The following is an 18,728-nucleotide window of genomic DNA, read 5'->3' as shown; positions in this document are numbered from 1 at the left end:
TGTTAGAGAAAGAGGTCATGGAAGGACAGCTGAGGACTGGCCCCAGGGCAGTCTTCCAAGGAAAGGGGTCTTCTCAGTTGGGTGAAGCGGTGCTGGCTGAGGTTAGGGCTCAGGAGCTGGGCTGGTGGCCCAAATGGGGAAGCCCCATCTTGCATTTTTATTGTGGAGGAGCTGGTAGAAACGTGCTCAGCAGACAAAATAAACACAGCAAGGTGTGTTGCTGGTGAACATGTGTGCTTTGTCTGCTGAGAGCTAATGCCACAGTAGGCTCCTTCCTGCACAGAGACACAATCAGGCTTGGAGAGGCCCTTAGTGAAAGAGAGAAGGAGAGCAGGCTCTCAGCTCCCCAAGGGCTGCGGAGACTTTGCACATCATGCCCCTGAACCACCTTTGTTATTGTGAATGAGGAGAAATTGCCCTGGGGTCTGCTTTCTGAGCAGAGGAAAATCAGATTTCAATCCCAAGTCTGCCACTCACTAGTGGGGTGAATTTGGGCAAGTCACGTAACCTAGATTGTTAAATGGGGGCCCTTGTAAGAATGACAGGAAAGGCTGTTACCATTTATGCTAGGACAGCAGCATAAATCAAAACTCTTTGGGGCAAACTGGGACATAGGTCACACTGCTGAAACTCCCTGAGCCTATTTCTACATCAGAAAAATGGACATTGTGATGAATTTCCATGCTTCATGGGGCTGTGCTAAAGATTCAGTGAATGACACACATTTATGCTCAGTAAGAGAAGGCTCCATGTGGCCCTTCCTCTCTTCCCTCATTCTCTGTGCTTCTGAGAGGGGCTCTGAAATGGGGTCCCAGAGACGTGTGCTAGGGCCTCCTTCCAATCTGTGTGTTCTTTCCTGGAGGGCCGGTGCCCAAAGCCAGCTAGGGCTTGGGCCTCCTTTTGGGATCTGTTTGCCTTTTCATAAACACAGACCCAGGATTTTTCTTGGCTAGGCCAGTCTGCTCACAGCTCACAGATTGTACCTTCAAGCCTTTGCTCCCAGGTGATTTGCATCAGGATCTACCAGGAAGTTTGTTTTTCAAGGCCTTAGTCAACATGTGGGTGTGGAAACACCAACCAATTTCAATGTAGAGTCAACTCCTTTTTAAATAGGGACTTTCACATTAGTCAGACTTTTCAAAACAACATAATATTTAAACAAAATTCCATTTCCCCTTCTATCACCAGTAGCAGTTACTGAAGATATTTCTGTTCTGACCAGAGGCTTCCCCAACCCACGTTTCAGCTGCTTCCCTTCCTGTGTCAGAGCCTGGGCTGTGATGTCACAGTGCTGGAGTGTGAAATCATTCCTCCATGGGTCTCAGTCTCCCTTCTGGCTCCTAGGTGGACGCAGAGGACTGCTTGGGCCAGAGTCTTGATGTATGTTGATTCATTCTGATCCTTGGTTTGTTGACTGCCTGGAATAGCAACAGTAAATAGCACGATCCTCCACCATAAGCCATGGCACCATCCCAGGAGTTCCCATAGGTCAGCATTCAAACCTTGTAGCTCAGATTGTCTTTGAGGTACCATGAATTGGTAGGAAAATATTTTTTGACAAAGTATCATGGGTCCCAAATGCGGTCACCCTGAGTAGACCCAGACTTACACCTTTCTGAAACCTGCACCACGTTGGCTTGTTACAATGGACCTGGTGACTTCCCCCAGCTTGGGGCCCCTGTCTGTGTCTGCTCTGGACCCTTTTCTCCTGGCGTCTATATTCCTGGTTGGGCAAATCCGGCAGTCTGAGAACCCCTCAAGCAACTTATTTGTTGTGCACTTACGTGTCCAGCACTCTGTTAGGTATAACAGGCAGTATTCCACTTTGTGAGCAGTGGTCTCACTAACACTAAAGAACTCAGGCCTTGAGTAAGCTATGAAGTAATCTCTCTGTGCCTCAGTTTTGCCTTTTGTAGAATGGGGATAAGAGTCCTTCCCTTCGGCCGGGCGCGGTGGCTCAGCCTGTAATCCCAGCACTTTGGGAGGCCGAGGCGGGTGGATCACGAGGTCGAGAGATCGAGACCATCCCGGTCAACATGGTGAAACCCCGTCTCTACTAAAAATACAAAAAATTAGCTGGGCATGGTGGCGTGTGCCTGTAATCCCAGCTACTCAGGAGGCTGAGGCAGGAGAATTGCCTGAACCCAGGTGGCGGAGGTTGCGGTGAGCCGAGATCGCGCCATTGCACTCCAGTCTGGGTAACAAGAGCGAAACTCCGTCTCAAAAAAAAAAAAAAGAGTCCTTCCCTGGTGGGGAGAGTTTAGTGAGTTTATGAGTGCAAAATGCTTAGAACCTGTATTTGACATCCATCAAGTGCTCCATTGCTGTTAGCCATGTTTATGACAAATCCTCACCACAGACCCTCGAGACTGGGGGCTCTGACTATCCCCACTGGCAAATGAGGTACTGAGATTCACAGGTTAAGTAATTTGCCCAGGCCATGTGCTAGAATGAGAGTCAATAGCATGATTTAGGAAGTCTGAACCCCTGCTCTCTGCATCATGAGAGGCTAGGTTGAATTCTAACTCATTTCCTTTTGCATATATTTCTAGAGAACCAATGTGCCAGGCTCTGTGCCAGGAGTCAGGGGAAACAGTGATGGGATCAAATCCAGGGGACCAGTGGGGAGCTCCACCCCGTTTCCAGTCCAGCCCATGCAGGCAGCCTCTGAACTAGGCACAGTTAATCTCCAGCCATCGCCACTGGCTTCACCTGGCTCATTAAAACCAGACACGTTATGAGTTCACTTAGCATCTGCAGAGCGCGTCTTTCATCTTCAAAGGCTTCCCGAAACACCAACCAATTAATCCTTACAACACCCTCATCTCGTAGACAAATATTTATCCTCATTTCATACCCAGGAAAACTAAGGTGCAGAGAGAGAATGGACTAGACGGGAGGAGGAAGAGTGAGTGGCAGAGCTAAGCAGAGAATTCTGGAGCCCCAGACCCCTCTGGCTGCCCAGTCCATCTGGAGATTTTGGGGAAATTCTTCCCGTAATACCTTTTTTTTTTTTTTTAATGGAAGCAGAACCTTTTGCAAGTTCAGAAGAATTAGATTTCTTTAATAGTAACCTGCAGGAAATACATTAAAAACACATTCTATCAGTTACAAATCTTAATGTCACCAGCCAAGGATGAGGGAATTAATGCCGGGCCCAAAAATACATATAGTCAGCAACTCCGGGGCAAGGGCAGAGACAATTTATAGAGTGCGAGGTCTGGACGTCTGGAGCAGGCAGGCTGAGCTCAGCGGTGAAATGGAAACAGGGTTGTTTTCAGATGAGGCAGAGCAGGGGGAAGCTGCTCAGGGTGGCTTTGATTCAATCATTGTTTCCCGTTTCTTCTTAATGTAAATTACTTTTTTTTTAAATGCAATAAAAGCCAGGTTCTGATTTGTCATGAGAAGACTGTTTTCATTAACATAAGCGCCTATCAAGGGCATTTTAAAAAGAATCAATCCCCAAAAAGAAAGCCCCCTCCATCAAAACAATCCCAACCCTGATCATCTCCTCTGTCTACAGGGGTCGAACAAAGGGGATATCCAGGCAATGGGCTGGCTGGAAAATCTGGACAAGGAAGACAAAACATATGTAGAATTTATAGAATTTTACTTCCTTTAACAGCAGGTATTTCTGTTTATATGGTAAAATAAAACACAGGAATAGAAAACCATGCTAAAACGTGTAACCTAAACTACGATAAGGGAAACAGTGGGTCTTTTAAATTTAATCACTTTAAATTGCTTTAATTTTTGGACTCAGCACTCATTTTGCCAAACTTGAACATAGTCTTGGAAAAGTCAAGTTTCAGATCTCAGGGATATAATGTGTGCATTTTGGGAAGGAAAGGGATCTAAAGAGACACGTACAACACTCAGTTGGTTGGTTGAGGGCTAACACATTCCCAGCCATGTGCTTCCTCCTCACAAAGAAAGGGCATTGAAGGAGTCAGTGGGCACCAAGGAGTGGAATCCCACAAGCAGGGATGGACTTTGGTCCCCAGTGTGTCCCCAGGCTGTGTGTTTTGCCACTCATTGCAAAGTACATAGCATCCCCCCTAGGGCTGGGCAGGTTGACAGGCCTGTCTTTGCAGCCATGTCTCCTGGAGGAAAGGTGAAAAGGCACCATGTCACACTGCCTCCCTTTGCAGATGAGGAAACTGAGGCCACGGGTCTCATCTGAGGTCATTAGAGGCAGAGCCAGGAATGACAGCCTGGATCATAGGACTCCTCACCTCTGCCTGACCACAGCGCCCCTTTTCCCAAGATATGCCCGTGGTAGGTCAATAGCTGCTTGACAGGAAGTGTGGCCAGCACTTTCCAAACAGCCCAAGGACATGTTAGGGTGACCAACCATTCTAGTTTGCCTGGGATGAGGAGGGGCTCCTGGAACATGAGCTTTTCAGAGCTAAAATGGGCATAGTCTAGGCAAACCAGGACAAGCTGATCACCCTCCTGGGCTGTGTTCATGTAGCTGATGCTGAATGACTGTGGCTGTGTGCTGGGCACTCACCAAAAGCTAGAAAGGAGCAGGAGGAGCATAGGGTCTCTTAGGCTGAATGAGTTGGCTTGGAGAATTATTATATTATTCAAATAATTCAAATTCAAAATAAAAATTTTTTTTTAACTTACTGAAGGGCAAGTAGGGGTTTGTTCGTTGTCATTTTAGTGCATTTTCACATTCCAAATCTTAATTACTTGGGCCTTAATGGCAAGGACGTGTGATCACAATCAATTTTATAGAGTGGGAAACTGAGGCACAGAGCTGGCTGAGCAGTCTAGGTTGGTCTGCCTAGCTGTGAATGTGGAACTTGGAAAACGCCCCCGTTTTCTGGCCTTTGGTTGGTGCTGTCCCTCCAACTCTGCTCTGGTCAGCAATCCTGGCTAGAGGCCAGTTCTCTATTTAATTGTTGAGAAGCAAGAGGCCAGAGGCTAGGGGTTTCTAAATTCAGTGATAAGGACCTTGGATTAACAGCAAAATAATTGTCTTACTGGAGAAGGTTCATAGCAAAGAACCTCAGTGGGGCTAAAGAATTACCCTGGTTTGATCAAGCAAGACTACTTGCTTACCTTCACCCTTCACAGTCTGAAAGCCAGGCTCCCTCTGAGATGACCCTGAAGCTTTCTCTCCCCAGATGCCATTCAGTCTCCAGCCCCAGCCACTGCTTTCCATTCACAATGGAGCAGCTGGTCTCTGCACTTCTGAAATTGGAGCTGGAGGTGAAATGCTTAGCTGAGCTTTGCTTCGTTTTAGTGCCTTTCTTCTCTCTCTTGGGTTTAACTGCTTTTTCTGGCCTCAGGGAATCCCTTGCAAGTTAATAAAACTGACTACATCAAAGGGCTCCGCAGCCATTACCCAATTAAACCTCACAGCACTCCTGCAGCAGGTAAGCATTATTAACCCCATTTTACAGGTGGGGAAACTGAGGTTAAGTGGTTTGCCCCCAGCCACTGAGGAAATGAGTGTCTCAGCTGGCATCAGAACTTGGTAGCTTGTTCTGATCACCCAGGGGTGGTTGTTTCTGCCTAAGTCTGTTTTTCAAAGTGCTTTGATTCTTAAGGATTTCTTTTTTCCTTCAGGAAAGCAGTTTCTCACCAGCTGCATCAAGGATGAGGGATTTCTCCAGAGCTGGTTTGTCAGAAAGTAGCAGCTCTTGGCTTCAACCAGAGAGGTGCCATAAACATAGATGAAAGGTAAGAGTTCAGTGTCTTAATTTAGGAAACAGTTTGGCCCTTTCAGAAATTAATGTTATTTAAAGATGCAGATTCATCCATCCCAGCAGCCTCCTGGGAGTGCTTCCCGAACCATCTGGTTCAATCAGCTCATTTTCTTTCCTCTAATCCTCCTGGCTCTCATGTGTGTATGTACAGCAAAGGCTCCTAGGGAACTCACGGCATGAATAAAAAACAAAGATCTTTCTCTCGTGCCAGCCACCTCTCCTCTTTTCCAAACAGCATAAAATTCCTAATCCTGTTTATTCTTAGAGAGGGTATAAAAATTCATGTCCCAACAGACAATGAGGAGATCTGGGGAGGCTCCCTCCCAGGGCTCCTGTCCTCTCAGTCCAGCCCAGATGACAGAGTAGCTTCACCCCATCCTCCGAGAGGACCTGGAAAACCTGGTGGTATTTGGGAATAAATGTGCCCAGGCCTGCAGGAGGAGGAGGAAAAAAGTTTTTTTTTTTTTTTTGGTCTGGTTAAAGCCACCCATGAGCCACAGGGAAGATTTCAAAGGCTCAGGTGAGTGTTTTCAAAAGAAGGGTTTCAGTGCAGCCCCAACTGTGTAAGTCCCTGCTTCTTGCTGTTCAAGTCCAATTATAATCCACAAAGGCAGGATGCTGTGTTTACATAAATAATTACCAGATTTCGGATAGCCAGACGTGTTGTGGCACACAGGAGGCAGGCCCATAAATTACATTTAAGGAATTAAGGGTCAGATTGATCTTATCTCTGTAAATCTGGCCAAATTCCGGTGAGCTAAAGGAACATCCGGTTGACTGAGCCTCGGGAGGCAAAGGCCCCAGGAACCAGTGATCCTAAGGCTGTCGCTGCCCGCCATGCCTTCCCTGCCACCTCTCCCTGCTCCAGGTTGGTGGCTAGCTCTGAGAGCAAGGGGGTAGCAGGAGGAAGAGCTGCCCCAACTTGCTTTCTGCCCAACCTGCAAGAGAGGAAGGCAGGAGAGGAGTGTGGGCATCTTACTTCCTAACCTCTTTTCCCTCCTGGACCACACAGGATCTTGCTCCTGAAACAACAGTAATGATGTGCAATTAGTGATGGCAAACAGTAAAGCTGTAAGAATAACAGAACAGAGCCTCCTCTGGAAGTTTCTCTTCTGCACAGGCCAAGCCTCCATGTTTTCATTCAGTCAACAAAGATGTATTGAGCAACTACTGCACCCCCAGTGCCACGACAGAGTGTAGGGGTTGAGGGTGGCTCAGGCTCTGTTCTCAGAGCACTTGAGTTTAAATCCTGGCTCTGGCCGGGCGCAGTGGCTCATGCCTGTAATCCCAGCACTTTGGGAGGCCAAGGCAGGTGGATCACAAGGTCAGGACATTGAGACCATCCTGGCTAACACGGTGAAACCCCGTCTCTACTAAAAATACAAAAAATTAGCTGGGTGTGGTGGCGGGCACCTGTAGTTCTAGCTACTAGGGAAGCTGAGGCAGGAGAATCACTTGAACTCGGGAGGCAGAGGTTGCAGCGAGCTGATAATGCACCACTGCACTCCAGCCTGAGTGACAGAGTGAGGCTCCAGGTCAAAAAAAAATGCTACCACTAGGCTGGGCGTGGTGGCTCACACCTGTAATCCCAGCACTTTGGGAGGCCAAGGCGGGTGGATCATGAGGTCAGAAGTTCAAGACCAGCCTGGCCAAAATGGTAAAACCCCATCTCTACTAAAAATACAAAAATTAGCCGGACGTGGTGGCACATGCCTGTAATCTCAGCTACTCGGGATGCTGAGGCAGGAGAATTGCTTGAAACTGGGTGGCAGAGGTTGCAGTGAGCTGAGAGCATGCCACTGCACTCCAACCTCGGTGATAGAGTGAGATTCCCTCTCAAAAAAAAAAAAGAAAAAAAAGAAAGAAACTACTACAAATAAATAAATGAATAAATAAATAAATCCCGGCTCTGCTAGCTACCCTGGGCAAGTGACCCAATTCCCCTGCTCTTCTGCTTCCTTATCCGGAAAGTGGGATTGTAACAGCACTATCCCCTTTGAATGAGGTGAAGTTTAACTGAAGTCATCCATAACAAACTCTTAGAATAGGGCCTGGCACATGGTAAGTACTCAGTAAATGCTGGTGATTACTATGATTATCATGACTGTGTTAGGCACTGTGGGCCTCCCATCTGAAGGTGGTTACAAGCTGCTTGAGACAGATGCTCTGACTAAACACAAAGGGTATGACAAGGCAGTATAGTCCATTAGGCACCAAGTGAGTGGAAAAGACAATGAAGTTCCAAGGAGCAGGTAGAAGGGCAAGATCACCATGGCAGAAGGTGTCACAGAGGCAGGAAGGCTTATGCTGGGCTGGAAGGATGTGCAAGATTTGGCTGAGCCACAGAAAGAACTTGAGGAGAGGGGCCTAAAGCCCAAGATTCCACAAGAATTAAGCTAGAAGTCAAAGTATTATGCAAGCCTGAAGTTTCCGAGAGTATAAGCCAAATGTCTTCAATTAAGATTTCCAAATCAGAATGTCAGCCTCTCTTGTAGAGGAAGAAATGTTGATTTGTGTTAACTTCATCTGACCAGAAGTGTTACAAAGTGAGGGCCAACAGATCACACTGTAAAGAGACCAGAAGAGACATGAGTCTTCTAGTTATAAAACTAGAGCTTCAATTTTTATGATGGAAAGAGGAACATCAGATAGTGATATTGTTGAAATAAATTATATTGTTTGGTGAAACAAAAAGTATTCTAGGCCAAGTACAGTAGCTCACGCCTATAATCTCAGCACTTTGGGAGGCTGGGGCAGGCGGATCACTTGAGGTCAGGAGTTTGGGACCAGCCTGGCCAACAGAGTGAAACCTTGTTTCTAATAAAAATTAGCCAGGCATAGTGGTGGACACCTGTAGTCCCAGCTACTCTGGAGGATGAGGCAGGAGAACTGCTTGAACCCGAGAGGCAGAGGTTGCAGTAAGCTGAGTTCGTGTCACTGCACTCCAGCCTGGGTGACAGAGGGAGACTCTGTCTCAAAAAAAAAAAAAAAAAAAAAGTATTCAACCGCAAAAATATTCAATCTTTTTTTTTTGTTTTTCTTTTGAGAAGGAGTCTTGCTCCTGTTGCCCAGGCTGGGGTGCAGTAGCATGATCTTGGCTCACTGCAACCTCTGCCTCCTGCATTCAAGCCATTCTCCTGCCTCAGCCTCCTGAGTAGCTGGGACTACAGGCACCTGCCACCATACCTGGCTAATTTTTGTATTTTTAATAGAGACAGGGTTTCACCATGTTGGCCAGGCTAGTCTTGAACTCCTGATCTCAAAAGATCCACCTGCTTCAGCCTTCCAAAGTGCTGGGATTATAGGCGTGAGCCACAGCACCCAGCCCAATCACTCTTTAAATATGTACTGTGTTTAGTACGTGCCAGGCATTTGGGAAGACTCTGATAATAATAATAAACATGATTTCTGCTATAGATGTGTTATCCCATATTTATCATCTTCTATGTCAGAAAAATAGGCCGGGCGCAGTGGCTCACACCTGTAATCCCAGCACTTTGGAAGGCTGATGTGGGAGGATCACCTGAGCTCAGGAGTTTGAGACCAGCCTGGCCAACATGGTGAAACCCCATCGCTACTAAAAATACAAAAGTAGCTGGGCATGGTGGCAGGTGCCTATAATACCAGCTACTTGGGAGGCTGAGGCAGGAGAATCACTTGAACCCAGGGGGCAGAGGTTGCAGTGAGCTGAGACAGCACTACTGCACTCCAGCCTGGGCAACAAGAGTGAAAAAAGAAAAACAATTTAAAATAAATAACTAAAGGTGGGTACATAGGAAGCAAGCATTTCAAAAACATTTCTATATAGTATGTCGTCAAAACATCTGCGATCTGGCTCCATGCAGTTTCATAAATAAATTTGTCTTCATTCGGGCCGGGCATGGTGGCTCAAGCCTGTAATCCCAGCACTTTGGGAGGCCGAGGCGGGTGGATCACGAGGTCAAGAGATCGAGACCATCCTGGTCGACATGGTGAAACCCCGTCTCTACTAAGAATACAAAAAAAATAGCTGGGCATGGTGGCGCATGCCTGTAATCCCAGCTACTCAGGAGGCTGAGGCAGGAGAATTGCCTGAACCCAGGAGGCGGAGGTTGCGGTGAGCCGAGATCGCGCCATTGCACTCCAGCCTGGGTAACAAAAGCGAAACTCCGTCTCAAAAAAAAAAAAAAAAAAAAAAAATTGTCTTCATTTGAGTAAGAATTGTAATAATTTATTATTGAACTTGAGAAAAATTAGCCCAATCTCCTACAACTGAATCTCTTTTCTTTTTTTTTTTTTTTTTGAGACGGAGTTTCGCTCGTTACCCAGGCTGGAGTGCAATGGCGCGATCTCGGCTCACCGCAACCTCCGCCTCCTGGGTTCAGGCAATTCTCCTGCCTCAGCCTCCTGAGTAGCTGGGATTACAGGCATGCGCCACCACGCCCAGCTATTTTTTTTGTATTCTTAGTAGAGACGGGGTTTCACCATGTCGACCAGGATGGTCTCGATCTCTTGACCTCGTGATCCACCCGCCTCGGCCTCCCAAAGTGCTGGGATTACAGGCTTGAGCCACCGTGCCCGGCCTGAATCTCTTTTCTTTCTTTTCTTTTTATTTATTTATTTATTTTTATGAGACAGGGTCTTGCTCTGTCATCCATCCAGGCTGGAGTGTAGTGGCATAATCTTGGCTCACTGCAACCTCCACCTTCTGGGCTCAAGCAATCCTCCCTCTCACCTCAGCTTCCTGAGTATCTGGGGCCACAAGTGTGCACCACCATGCCCAGCTAATTTTTGTAATTTTTGTAGAGACAGGGTTTTGTCCTGTTGTCCAGGCTGGTCTCAAACTCCTGAGCTCAAGAAATTCACCTACCTTGACCTCCCAAAGTGTTGGGGTTACAGACATAAGACACCACACCCAGCCCTACAATTGAATTTCTAAACAATTTTTTACTTGGTTAGTATTACTTAAAAGATGAATGCACTCAAGAAGCAGTCAGTCAATGAACCAACCATGTGTCCAGCACTATTCTAGCTGTTATAAAGAATAGGAAAGAGTTTGAAAAGACTTTTCGCTCCCAGCCAAGATGGAACAATAGTGACTGGATTTCGTCTCCTTCCTGAAATGAAAGAAAGAAGGATGGAGGAAAGGAGGAAGTGAGGGAGGGAGATAAGGGAGGAATGAGGGAGATGAGAAAGGGAAGGAATGGAAAGAAAGGGGGAAAGAATGAATGAATGAATGAAGGAAGGAAGGAAGGAAGGAAGGAAGGAAGGAAGGAAGGTTGGTTTTCAAGACTGTTTCAGGCAAGAAAGGACATTTACAGAGAGATGGAAAAACAAGGTAAGCCCCACAACTGTCCCACAGCTTACTGCTTTATGAAGGCTTCCAGGCTGTGGTATAGGGAAAGAAAACCAGGCATGTCTCAGCTAGTTCTCTGAGTTGAGGAGACAGAGCTAAGAGTCCAGGAAACCAAGGTATCTAGAATTTTCAGGACAGAATACTCGACAGGAGAGAGCTGCGCAGAGGCCTGGAGATGTACGGAGGGTCTCCCCCAAGTATTTGGCAATAGTGACCCCTGGGGTGAGAAAACTACCCATGGCTAGGGAGAGAAACTTCTAAGAGGATGAGAGAGCAATGTTATGTGTTCACATAGAGGTGGGAACAGTGTCTGTTATCACCACCCGGACTGGAAAACTTCATAATTCATGGGGCACTGGGTAAAATACTCAAAAGGGTATTGCCTTGGCCGGGAGGAATAATTACCCCAATACAAAACATTGGTTTGGTCCCATGTAATAACCCTTTTAAATTTTTTTTGGAAACAGGGTCTCACTCTGTCATCCAGGCTGGAGTATAGTGGCACAATCTTGGCTCACTGCAGCTTCAGCCTCCTGGGCTCAAGCAATCATCCCACCTCAGGCTCCTGAGTAGCTAGGACTATAGGCCCACACCACCATGCCTGGCTGATTTTTAAATTTTTTTTTATAGAGATGGAATCTCACGATGTTACCCAGGCTGGTCTTGAACCCCAGGTTTCAAGTGATCCTCCCACCTTGGCCTCCCAAAGTGTTCAAAGTGTTGGGATTATAGGTGTGATCCACCTTGCCTGGCTCCCACCTAATAACTCTTAAAAGAAAGACCAAAAGAATCAAACTGTTGCCAAGTAACCTAATAGAATCCTACACTGATCATCTAACAAGGCTCAATAGTATTATAGAAATACCTAAATATTCTGTACTCAACAAGGTAAAATTCACGTCAGGCATCTAATGAAAGAATACCAGGCTTGCAAAATATAGCCCATAGGAGGAGAAGACCAGTCAATTAAAATTGACCAAGAACTGACAAGGATGGTAGAGTTAACAGACAAGTATGTTAAAACAGTTATTATGGCTGTATTCCATATGTTCAAAAACATATATAATATTTAAACGATGCAAAATGAACTTTTGTGATGAAGACTACAATTAATAACATGACAACTGCAATGAGTAAGATGAAAATTACACTGCCTAAGGTTGACAGCAGACTAGTCAAAGCAGAGGAAAATTTTAGTTATTAGAAAGGCACCTAGCACTTTGGGAGGCCGAGACGGGTGGATCGCGAGGTCAAGGGATCGAGACCATCGTGGTCAACACGGTGAAACCCCGTCTCTACTAAAAATACAAAAAATTAGCTGGGCATGGTGGCGCGTGCCTGTAATCCCAGCTACTCAGGAGGCTGAGGCAGGAGAATTGCCTGAACCCAGGAGGCGGAGGTTGCGGTGAGCCGAGATCGCGCCATTGCACTCCAGCCTGGGTAATAAGAGTGAAACTCCGCCTCAAAAAAAAAAAAAAAAAAAAGAAAGGCATAAAAATAGAAACTATTCCAAATTAAACATATAGAGAAAAATGAAGCTTAAAAAATAGGAAGAGCATCAGTGAGCTATGGGACAACTTCCAGCGGCCTCACATACATGTAACGGGAGTCCCTGAAATACAGGGAGTACAGAAAAATTATTTGAAGAAGTAACGCTTAAAAATTTTCCAGATTTTATGAAAACTGTAAATCCACAAATCCAAGAAGCTCAATGAGCCCCAGCACAAGAAATCTGAAGAAAATTACACCAATGCACATATAATCAAATTGCTCGATATATGTAATAAAGATAAAATCTTAGAAGCAGTCAAAAGAAAAAAGACATATTACGTCTAAAGGCACAAATATAAGGATAGCAGCAGATTTCCCGCCGGAAACAGGGCAAATGAGAAAACAGTGCAGCAGGATATTTTAAATGCTGAAAGAAAAGAATCTGTCAATCTGAATCTTACATCAGCAGAAATATCTTCAAAAATGAAGGTATAATAGAGACCTTTTCAGACACGCCAAAGTTAAAAAAAATTCATCACTTGCAAAACTGTACTATAATAAATGTTAGGTTGGGCACGGTAGCTCACACCTGCAACCCTAACATGTTGGGATGCCGAGATGGGAGGATCTTTTGAACCCAGGAGTTCAAGACCAGCTTGGGTCACAAAATTAGACCCTCCCCCATCACTACAAAAAATAAAAAAAATTAGCTGTGTTTTCTGGCATATACCTGTAGTCCCAGCTACTCAGGAGGCTGAGGCAGGAGGATTGCTTGAGCCCGAGAGGTGAAGGCTGCAGTGAGCCGTGATCATGCCACTGCACTCCAGCCTGGGTGACAGAGCGAGCCCTTGCCTCAAACAAACAAACAGAAAAGAAATGTTAAAGAAAGTTCCTGAAGTAGAGGAAAATGATACCAGGTTGAAACACAGATCTACCCATAGGAATAAAGGTAAATAAATGGGCAAATACATAAGATTTATAAACAACTATTTTTATCTTTCAATAATTGACTGCTTAAATTAAAGAATATGATGTATTATGTGGTTTATAACATGTGAATAAGTAAAAAGGATGATAATGAAAGCAGAAAGGTCAGGAGAGGAGAAATGGAAGTATATTAAAGTTCTTATATGCAAAGTGGTGAAGGCAGACTGTGATAAGATATACAAGCCATAAACCCTGAAGCAACCGCTAAAATAACAAAATAAAGAATTATAGCTACTAACCTAACAAAGAAAATGAAGTGAAATTCTAAAAAAGAAATCGATCCAAAAGAAGGGAGAAAAAAGAGAAAAGAACAAAAAAGAAATGGAGCAAATAACAAAAAGAAGCTCATAGGCTTAAACTTAACCTGTCAATAATCACATTGTAAGTAAATGGTCTGTACTATAGGATTCCCTTATATGAGATATTTAGAGCAGCCAAACTCACAGAAACAGAAAGTAGAATGGTGGCTGCCAGGAGGTGAGGAGGAAGGGAAATGGGAAGTTGTTGTTGTATGGACATAAAGTCTCAATTTTGCAAGATGAAAAAGTTCTAGAAATTGGTTGCACAACAATGTGAATATACCTAACATGACTGTATGAATACTTAAAACTGGTTAAGATGATAAATTTTATGTTATGTGTATTTTATCACAATGAAAACAAAACAACCCACATATTTGAGGTGAGAAACAAAAGTAAATGGTTTAAATGTTCTAATTAGTAGGCAGAGATTGTCAGACTGGATTAAAAACAAGACAAATTATATAATGCTTATAAGAAACACAATATAGAGACACAATATATTCAAATATAAAAGGAGGATGGAAAAAGATATAACAAGCTAACATTAATCAAAAGATAGACTGGCAGGCCGGGCGCGGTGGCTCAAGCCTGTAATCCCAGCACTTTGGGAGGCCGAGGCGGGTGGATCACAAGGTCGAGAGATCGAGACCAACCTGGTCAACATGGTGAAACCCCGTCTCTACTAAAAATACAAAAAATTAGCTGGGCATGGTGGCGCGTGCCTATAATCCCAGCTACTCAGGAGGCTGAGGCAGGAGAATTGCCTGAACCCAGGAGGCGGAGGTTGCGGTGAGCCGAGATCGTGCCATTGCACTCCAGCCTGGGTAACAAGAGCGAAACTCCGTCTCAAAAAAAAAAAAAAAGATAGACTGGCTATATGAATATGAGATGAAGATTTTAGAGCAAAGAATATTACCAAGTGTAAAGAAGATCATTTGATAATTATAAGTCAATGCATCAAAATTCTAAAAGTTTATATACCTAATAACAGAGCTTCAAAATACATGAAACAAAAATGGATAGAGCTGCAAAGACAAATAGAAAAATCATAATTATAATCAGAGATTTCACTACTCCCTCTTAATAACCAATAGATAATTAGGTAGAAAATAAGCAAGTATATAGAGGATTTGAATATCCCCATCCATCAACTTGACCTAGTTGACACTTACAGAACCCTCCATCCAACAACAGCAGAATGCACATTCTTTTCAAAGCACAAGGAACATTTACCAAAATAGGCCATATTCTGGGCCATCAAGCAAGTCTCAATACATTTGAAAGGATTCAAGTCATAATAAAAATGTTCTCTCAACACAATGGAATTAAATTATAAACAATGAACAGTAGAAAGATTCTTGGAAAACCTCCAAATATTTGGAAACTAGATAAGGCACTTCTTAATAACTTATCAGTCAAAAAGGCAGGCGGGGTCAGAATGTATTTTGAATGGAATGAAAATTAAAACCCAACATACCAAAATTTGTGGGTGCCACTAATCAGCACTTGAAAGATTTCAAGTCAATAACTTTAGCCTCTACCTTAAGAAATGAGAAAAAGAAAAGCAAATGAAACCCCAAGTAAGCAGAGGAAAGAAAATAATGAAGATCAAAACAGAAATTTGTGAAATAGAATACTGAAAAACAATGGAGAAAATCAATGACACCAGAAACTAGTTATTTGAAAAGATCATATTGATCAACTTCTAGGCATAGATCAGGAAAAAAGAGAGAGAGAGAAAAAACACATTAAGAATATCAGAAATAAGAGAAATGACTTAATGACAGATTTTGCAGGTAATAGGAGGGTATTGTAAGGGAATATTATAAACAACTTTGCCCGGCCGGTTGCGGTAGCTCACACCTGCAAGCACTTTGAGAGACTGAGGCAGGCGGATCATTTGAAGTCAGGAGTTCAAGACCAGCCAGGCCAATATGGTGAGACCCTGGTCTCTACTAAAAATACAAAAATTATCCAGGCATTGTGGCGGGCACCTGTAATCCCAGCTACTTGGGAGGCTGAGGCAGGAGAATCACTTGAACCTGGGAGACAGAGGCTGCAGTGAGCCAAGACTGTGCCACTGCCCTTCAGCCTGGGTGACAGAGCAAGACTCTGTCTCAAAAAATAAAAATAAAAAATAAAACGTTGCCAATGCCAATTTAAAGAAAGATAGAGTGGGGAAGGGTGATGAATAGGCAGAGCACGGAGCATTTTTAGGGCAGTGAAAACTCTGTGACACTATAATGATGGATACACATCATTATACCTTTGTCCAAACTCATAGAAGGTACCACACCAAGAGAGAACCCTAATGTAAACTATGTACTTTGGGTGATTATGATGTGTCAGTGTTGGTTCATCAATGGCAACAATTGCAGCACACTCACAGGGGATGTTGATAATGGAGGAGTCTACACACGTGGGGGCAGGGAGTAGATGAGCAATCTCTGTATCTTCCTCTCAATTTTGCTCTAAACCTAAAACTGCTCTTAAAAAATAAAGTGCTTTTAAATTGTTTGAAAATATATATATATAAGGCCGGGCGCGGTGGCTCACGCCTGTAATCCCAGCACTTTGGGAGGCCGAGGCGGGTGGATCACGAGGTCAAGAGATCGAGACCATCCTGGTCAACATGGTGAGACCCCGTCTCTACTAAAAATACAAAAAATTCGCTGGGTATGGTGGCGCGTGCCTATAATCCCAGCTACTCAGGAGGTTGAGGCAGGAGAATTGCTTGAACCCAGGAGGCGGAGGTTGTGGTGAGCCGAGATCACGCCATTGCACTCCAGCCCAGGTAACAACAGCGAAACTCCGTCTCAAAAAAAAAAAAAAGAAAGAAAAAAAAATACATATTTATATATATTTTTTTCCCAAAGTGATGTGGTCTTGTTGCCCAGGCTGGTCTCAAACTACTGGGCTCAAGCTCAAGTAGCCTCCCAAAGTGCTGGGATTACAGGCATGAGCCACCAGACCTGGCCTAAAGGCCTTTAAAAAAAAAAAAAAAAAAAAAAGGAACCATTACACACTTACTAGAATGACTTTTTAAAAAACTGACAGTTCCAAGTGTTGGTAAGGATATGGAACAGCTGAAACTTTCATACACTGCTGGTGGAAATGTAAAATGGTACACCCACTTTGGAGAAATGTTTGACCATTTCTTACAAATAAACACCATCTAATCCAGTAATCCTACTCCTTGATATGTACTCAAGAGAAATTAAGAAATATGTCCACAAAAAAGATACACTAGAATGTTTACAGGAGTTTTATTTGTAATAGTAAAAAACTGGAAACAGTCCAAAGTCCATCAACAGATAAAAGGATAAATTGTGATATATTCATACAATAGACTTCCACTCAGCAATGAAAAGGTACAAGCTACTGATAGATGCCATGGCATGGATAAATCACATAGACATGCTGAGTCATAAAAGACACAAAAGACTACTGTTATGAAATGATCATGTCCTTCTCAAAATTTCTAAGTTGAAATTTTTTTCTATAATATGCCTGTATTTGGAGATGGGGCCTCTAAAGAGATAATTAAGGTTAAATGAAGTCAAAGGGCCAGTAAGTCAAATCTAATAGGGTGCTATTGAATTGGGGCCCTAACCCAGTTGGACTAGTGTCCTTATAAAAAGAGGAAGAGACACCAAGGATGTGTGTGTCCTGAGAAATGGCCATGTGAGAACACAACCAGAAGACAGCCATCTGCAAGCCAAAGAGAGAGGCCTCAGAAGAAATCAGACCTGCTGACATCTTCATCTTGGACTTCCAGTCTCTAAAACTGCAAAAAATAAATTTCTGTGGCTTAAGCCACCCAGTCTGTGATATTTTTTGGCAGTGCTACCTGACCACAACTACATATTGTACAATTCCCTTTTTTTTTTTTTTTTTTTTTTTTTTGAGACAAAGTCTCACTCTTGTTGCCCAGGCTGAAGTGCAATGGCATGATCTTGGCTCACTGCAACCTCCACCTCCTGGGTTCAAGCCTGCCTCAGCCTCCCGGGGAGCTGGGATTTCGGGCACCTGCCACCACACCCAGCTAATTTTTGGGTTTTTTTTTTTTTTAGTAGAGACGGGGGTTTCACCATGTTGGCCAGGCTGGTCTTGAACTCCTGACCTCAGGTGATCCACCCACCTTGGCCTCCCAAAGTGCTGGGATTACAGGCATGAGCCACTGCGTCCGGCCAATTCTATTTATATGAAGTTTTTGAACAGGTAAAACAGATCAGTGGTTGCCTGGGCCCTGGGATAAGGAGACAGATACTAACTGTGACCCAGGCCAAGGAAACCCTCGAGGATGATGGAAGTATTCTGTTTAACTGTGGTGGAGGCTTCGTGGATAGATGTATTCGTAAAACTCATCAAAATGTATACTTAAAATTTGCACATTTATGAAAATTATACCTCAATAAACTTGGTTTTAAAAGAACATCTTTGTGGAATGTAGACGTCTGAAACTCAGAGAAAGAAACAAAATATTTGGTACAAAGCATAGACAAACTGTGGAATGGAATGTAAGGGAGTCATGAAGTCTGCCAGTGCTTCGTAACTCTCATTTTGCAATTGTGAATGTTTAGAGAGGTGTATTCTCAGCAAACAAGGCTGTGCATGGTCTCAGTCCTATGTCCAAAGTGAGACGCAGATGGAGTTCTATATGCTAAAGGCCCCTGGAATCATAACCATGTATTTCCCAAACTTTATTCATCAAAACAGCCAACAATAAACATTAACCAACTAGTACAAAGATAGTATGTTCTTCTTCTTCAAAAAAAAAAAGCTAAATACAAAATTTTGTATCTTTCTTACCAACTCTCCATTTCTATCATCAACTGACGCTGAAGTTTTATTTAGCTGGATTCTTCTGCGTCTCCTGTTCTCAACTTGAAC

General features: G+C 43.9%; 1 protein-coding gene across 16 annotated transcripts in view; it reads left to right on the top strand.

Annotated features, from left to right (window-relative positions):
• TCP11 (t-complex 11) overlaps nt 1-18,728 on the top strand; it is a 144,487-nt gene that overhangs the window by 93,063 nt on the left and 32,696 nt on the right. For all 16 annotated transcript variants that reach the window (XM_074397944.1, XM_074397945.1, XM_074397946.1 and 13 more), the window contains one exon: nt 5,581-5,694. In XM_074397944.1, the coding sequence (XP_074254045.1) occupies nt 5,688-5,694 (7 nt within the window). In that variant the 5' untranslated portion in view covers nt 5,581-5,687. The remainder of the gene's footprint in view (nt 1-5,580; nt 5,695-18,728) is intronic.

This window comes from Saimiri boliviensis, chromosome 4 (genome assembly GCF_048565385.1).
Source record: "Saimiri boliviensis isolate mSaiBol1 chromosome 4, mSaiBol1.pri, whole genome shotgun sequence".
NCBI lineage: Eukaryota > Metazoa > Chordata > Mammalia > Primates > Cebidae > Saimiri > Saimiri boliviensis.
The sequence above is the reverse complement of the archived record's forward strand: the minus strand, read 5'-3'. Positions and strand labels throughout refer to the sequence as shown.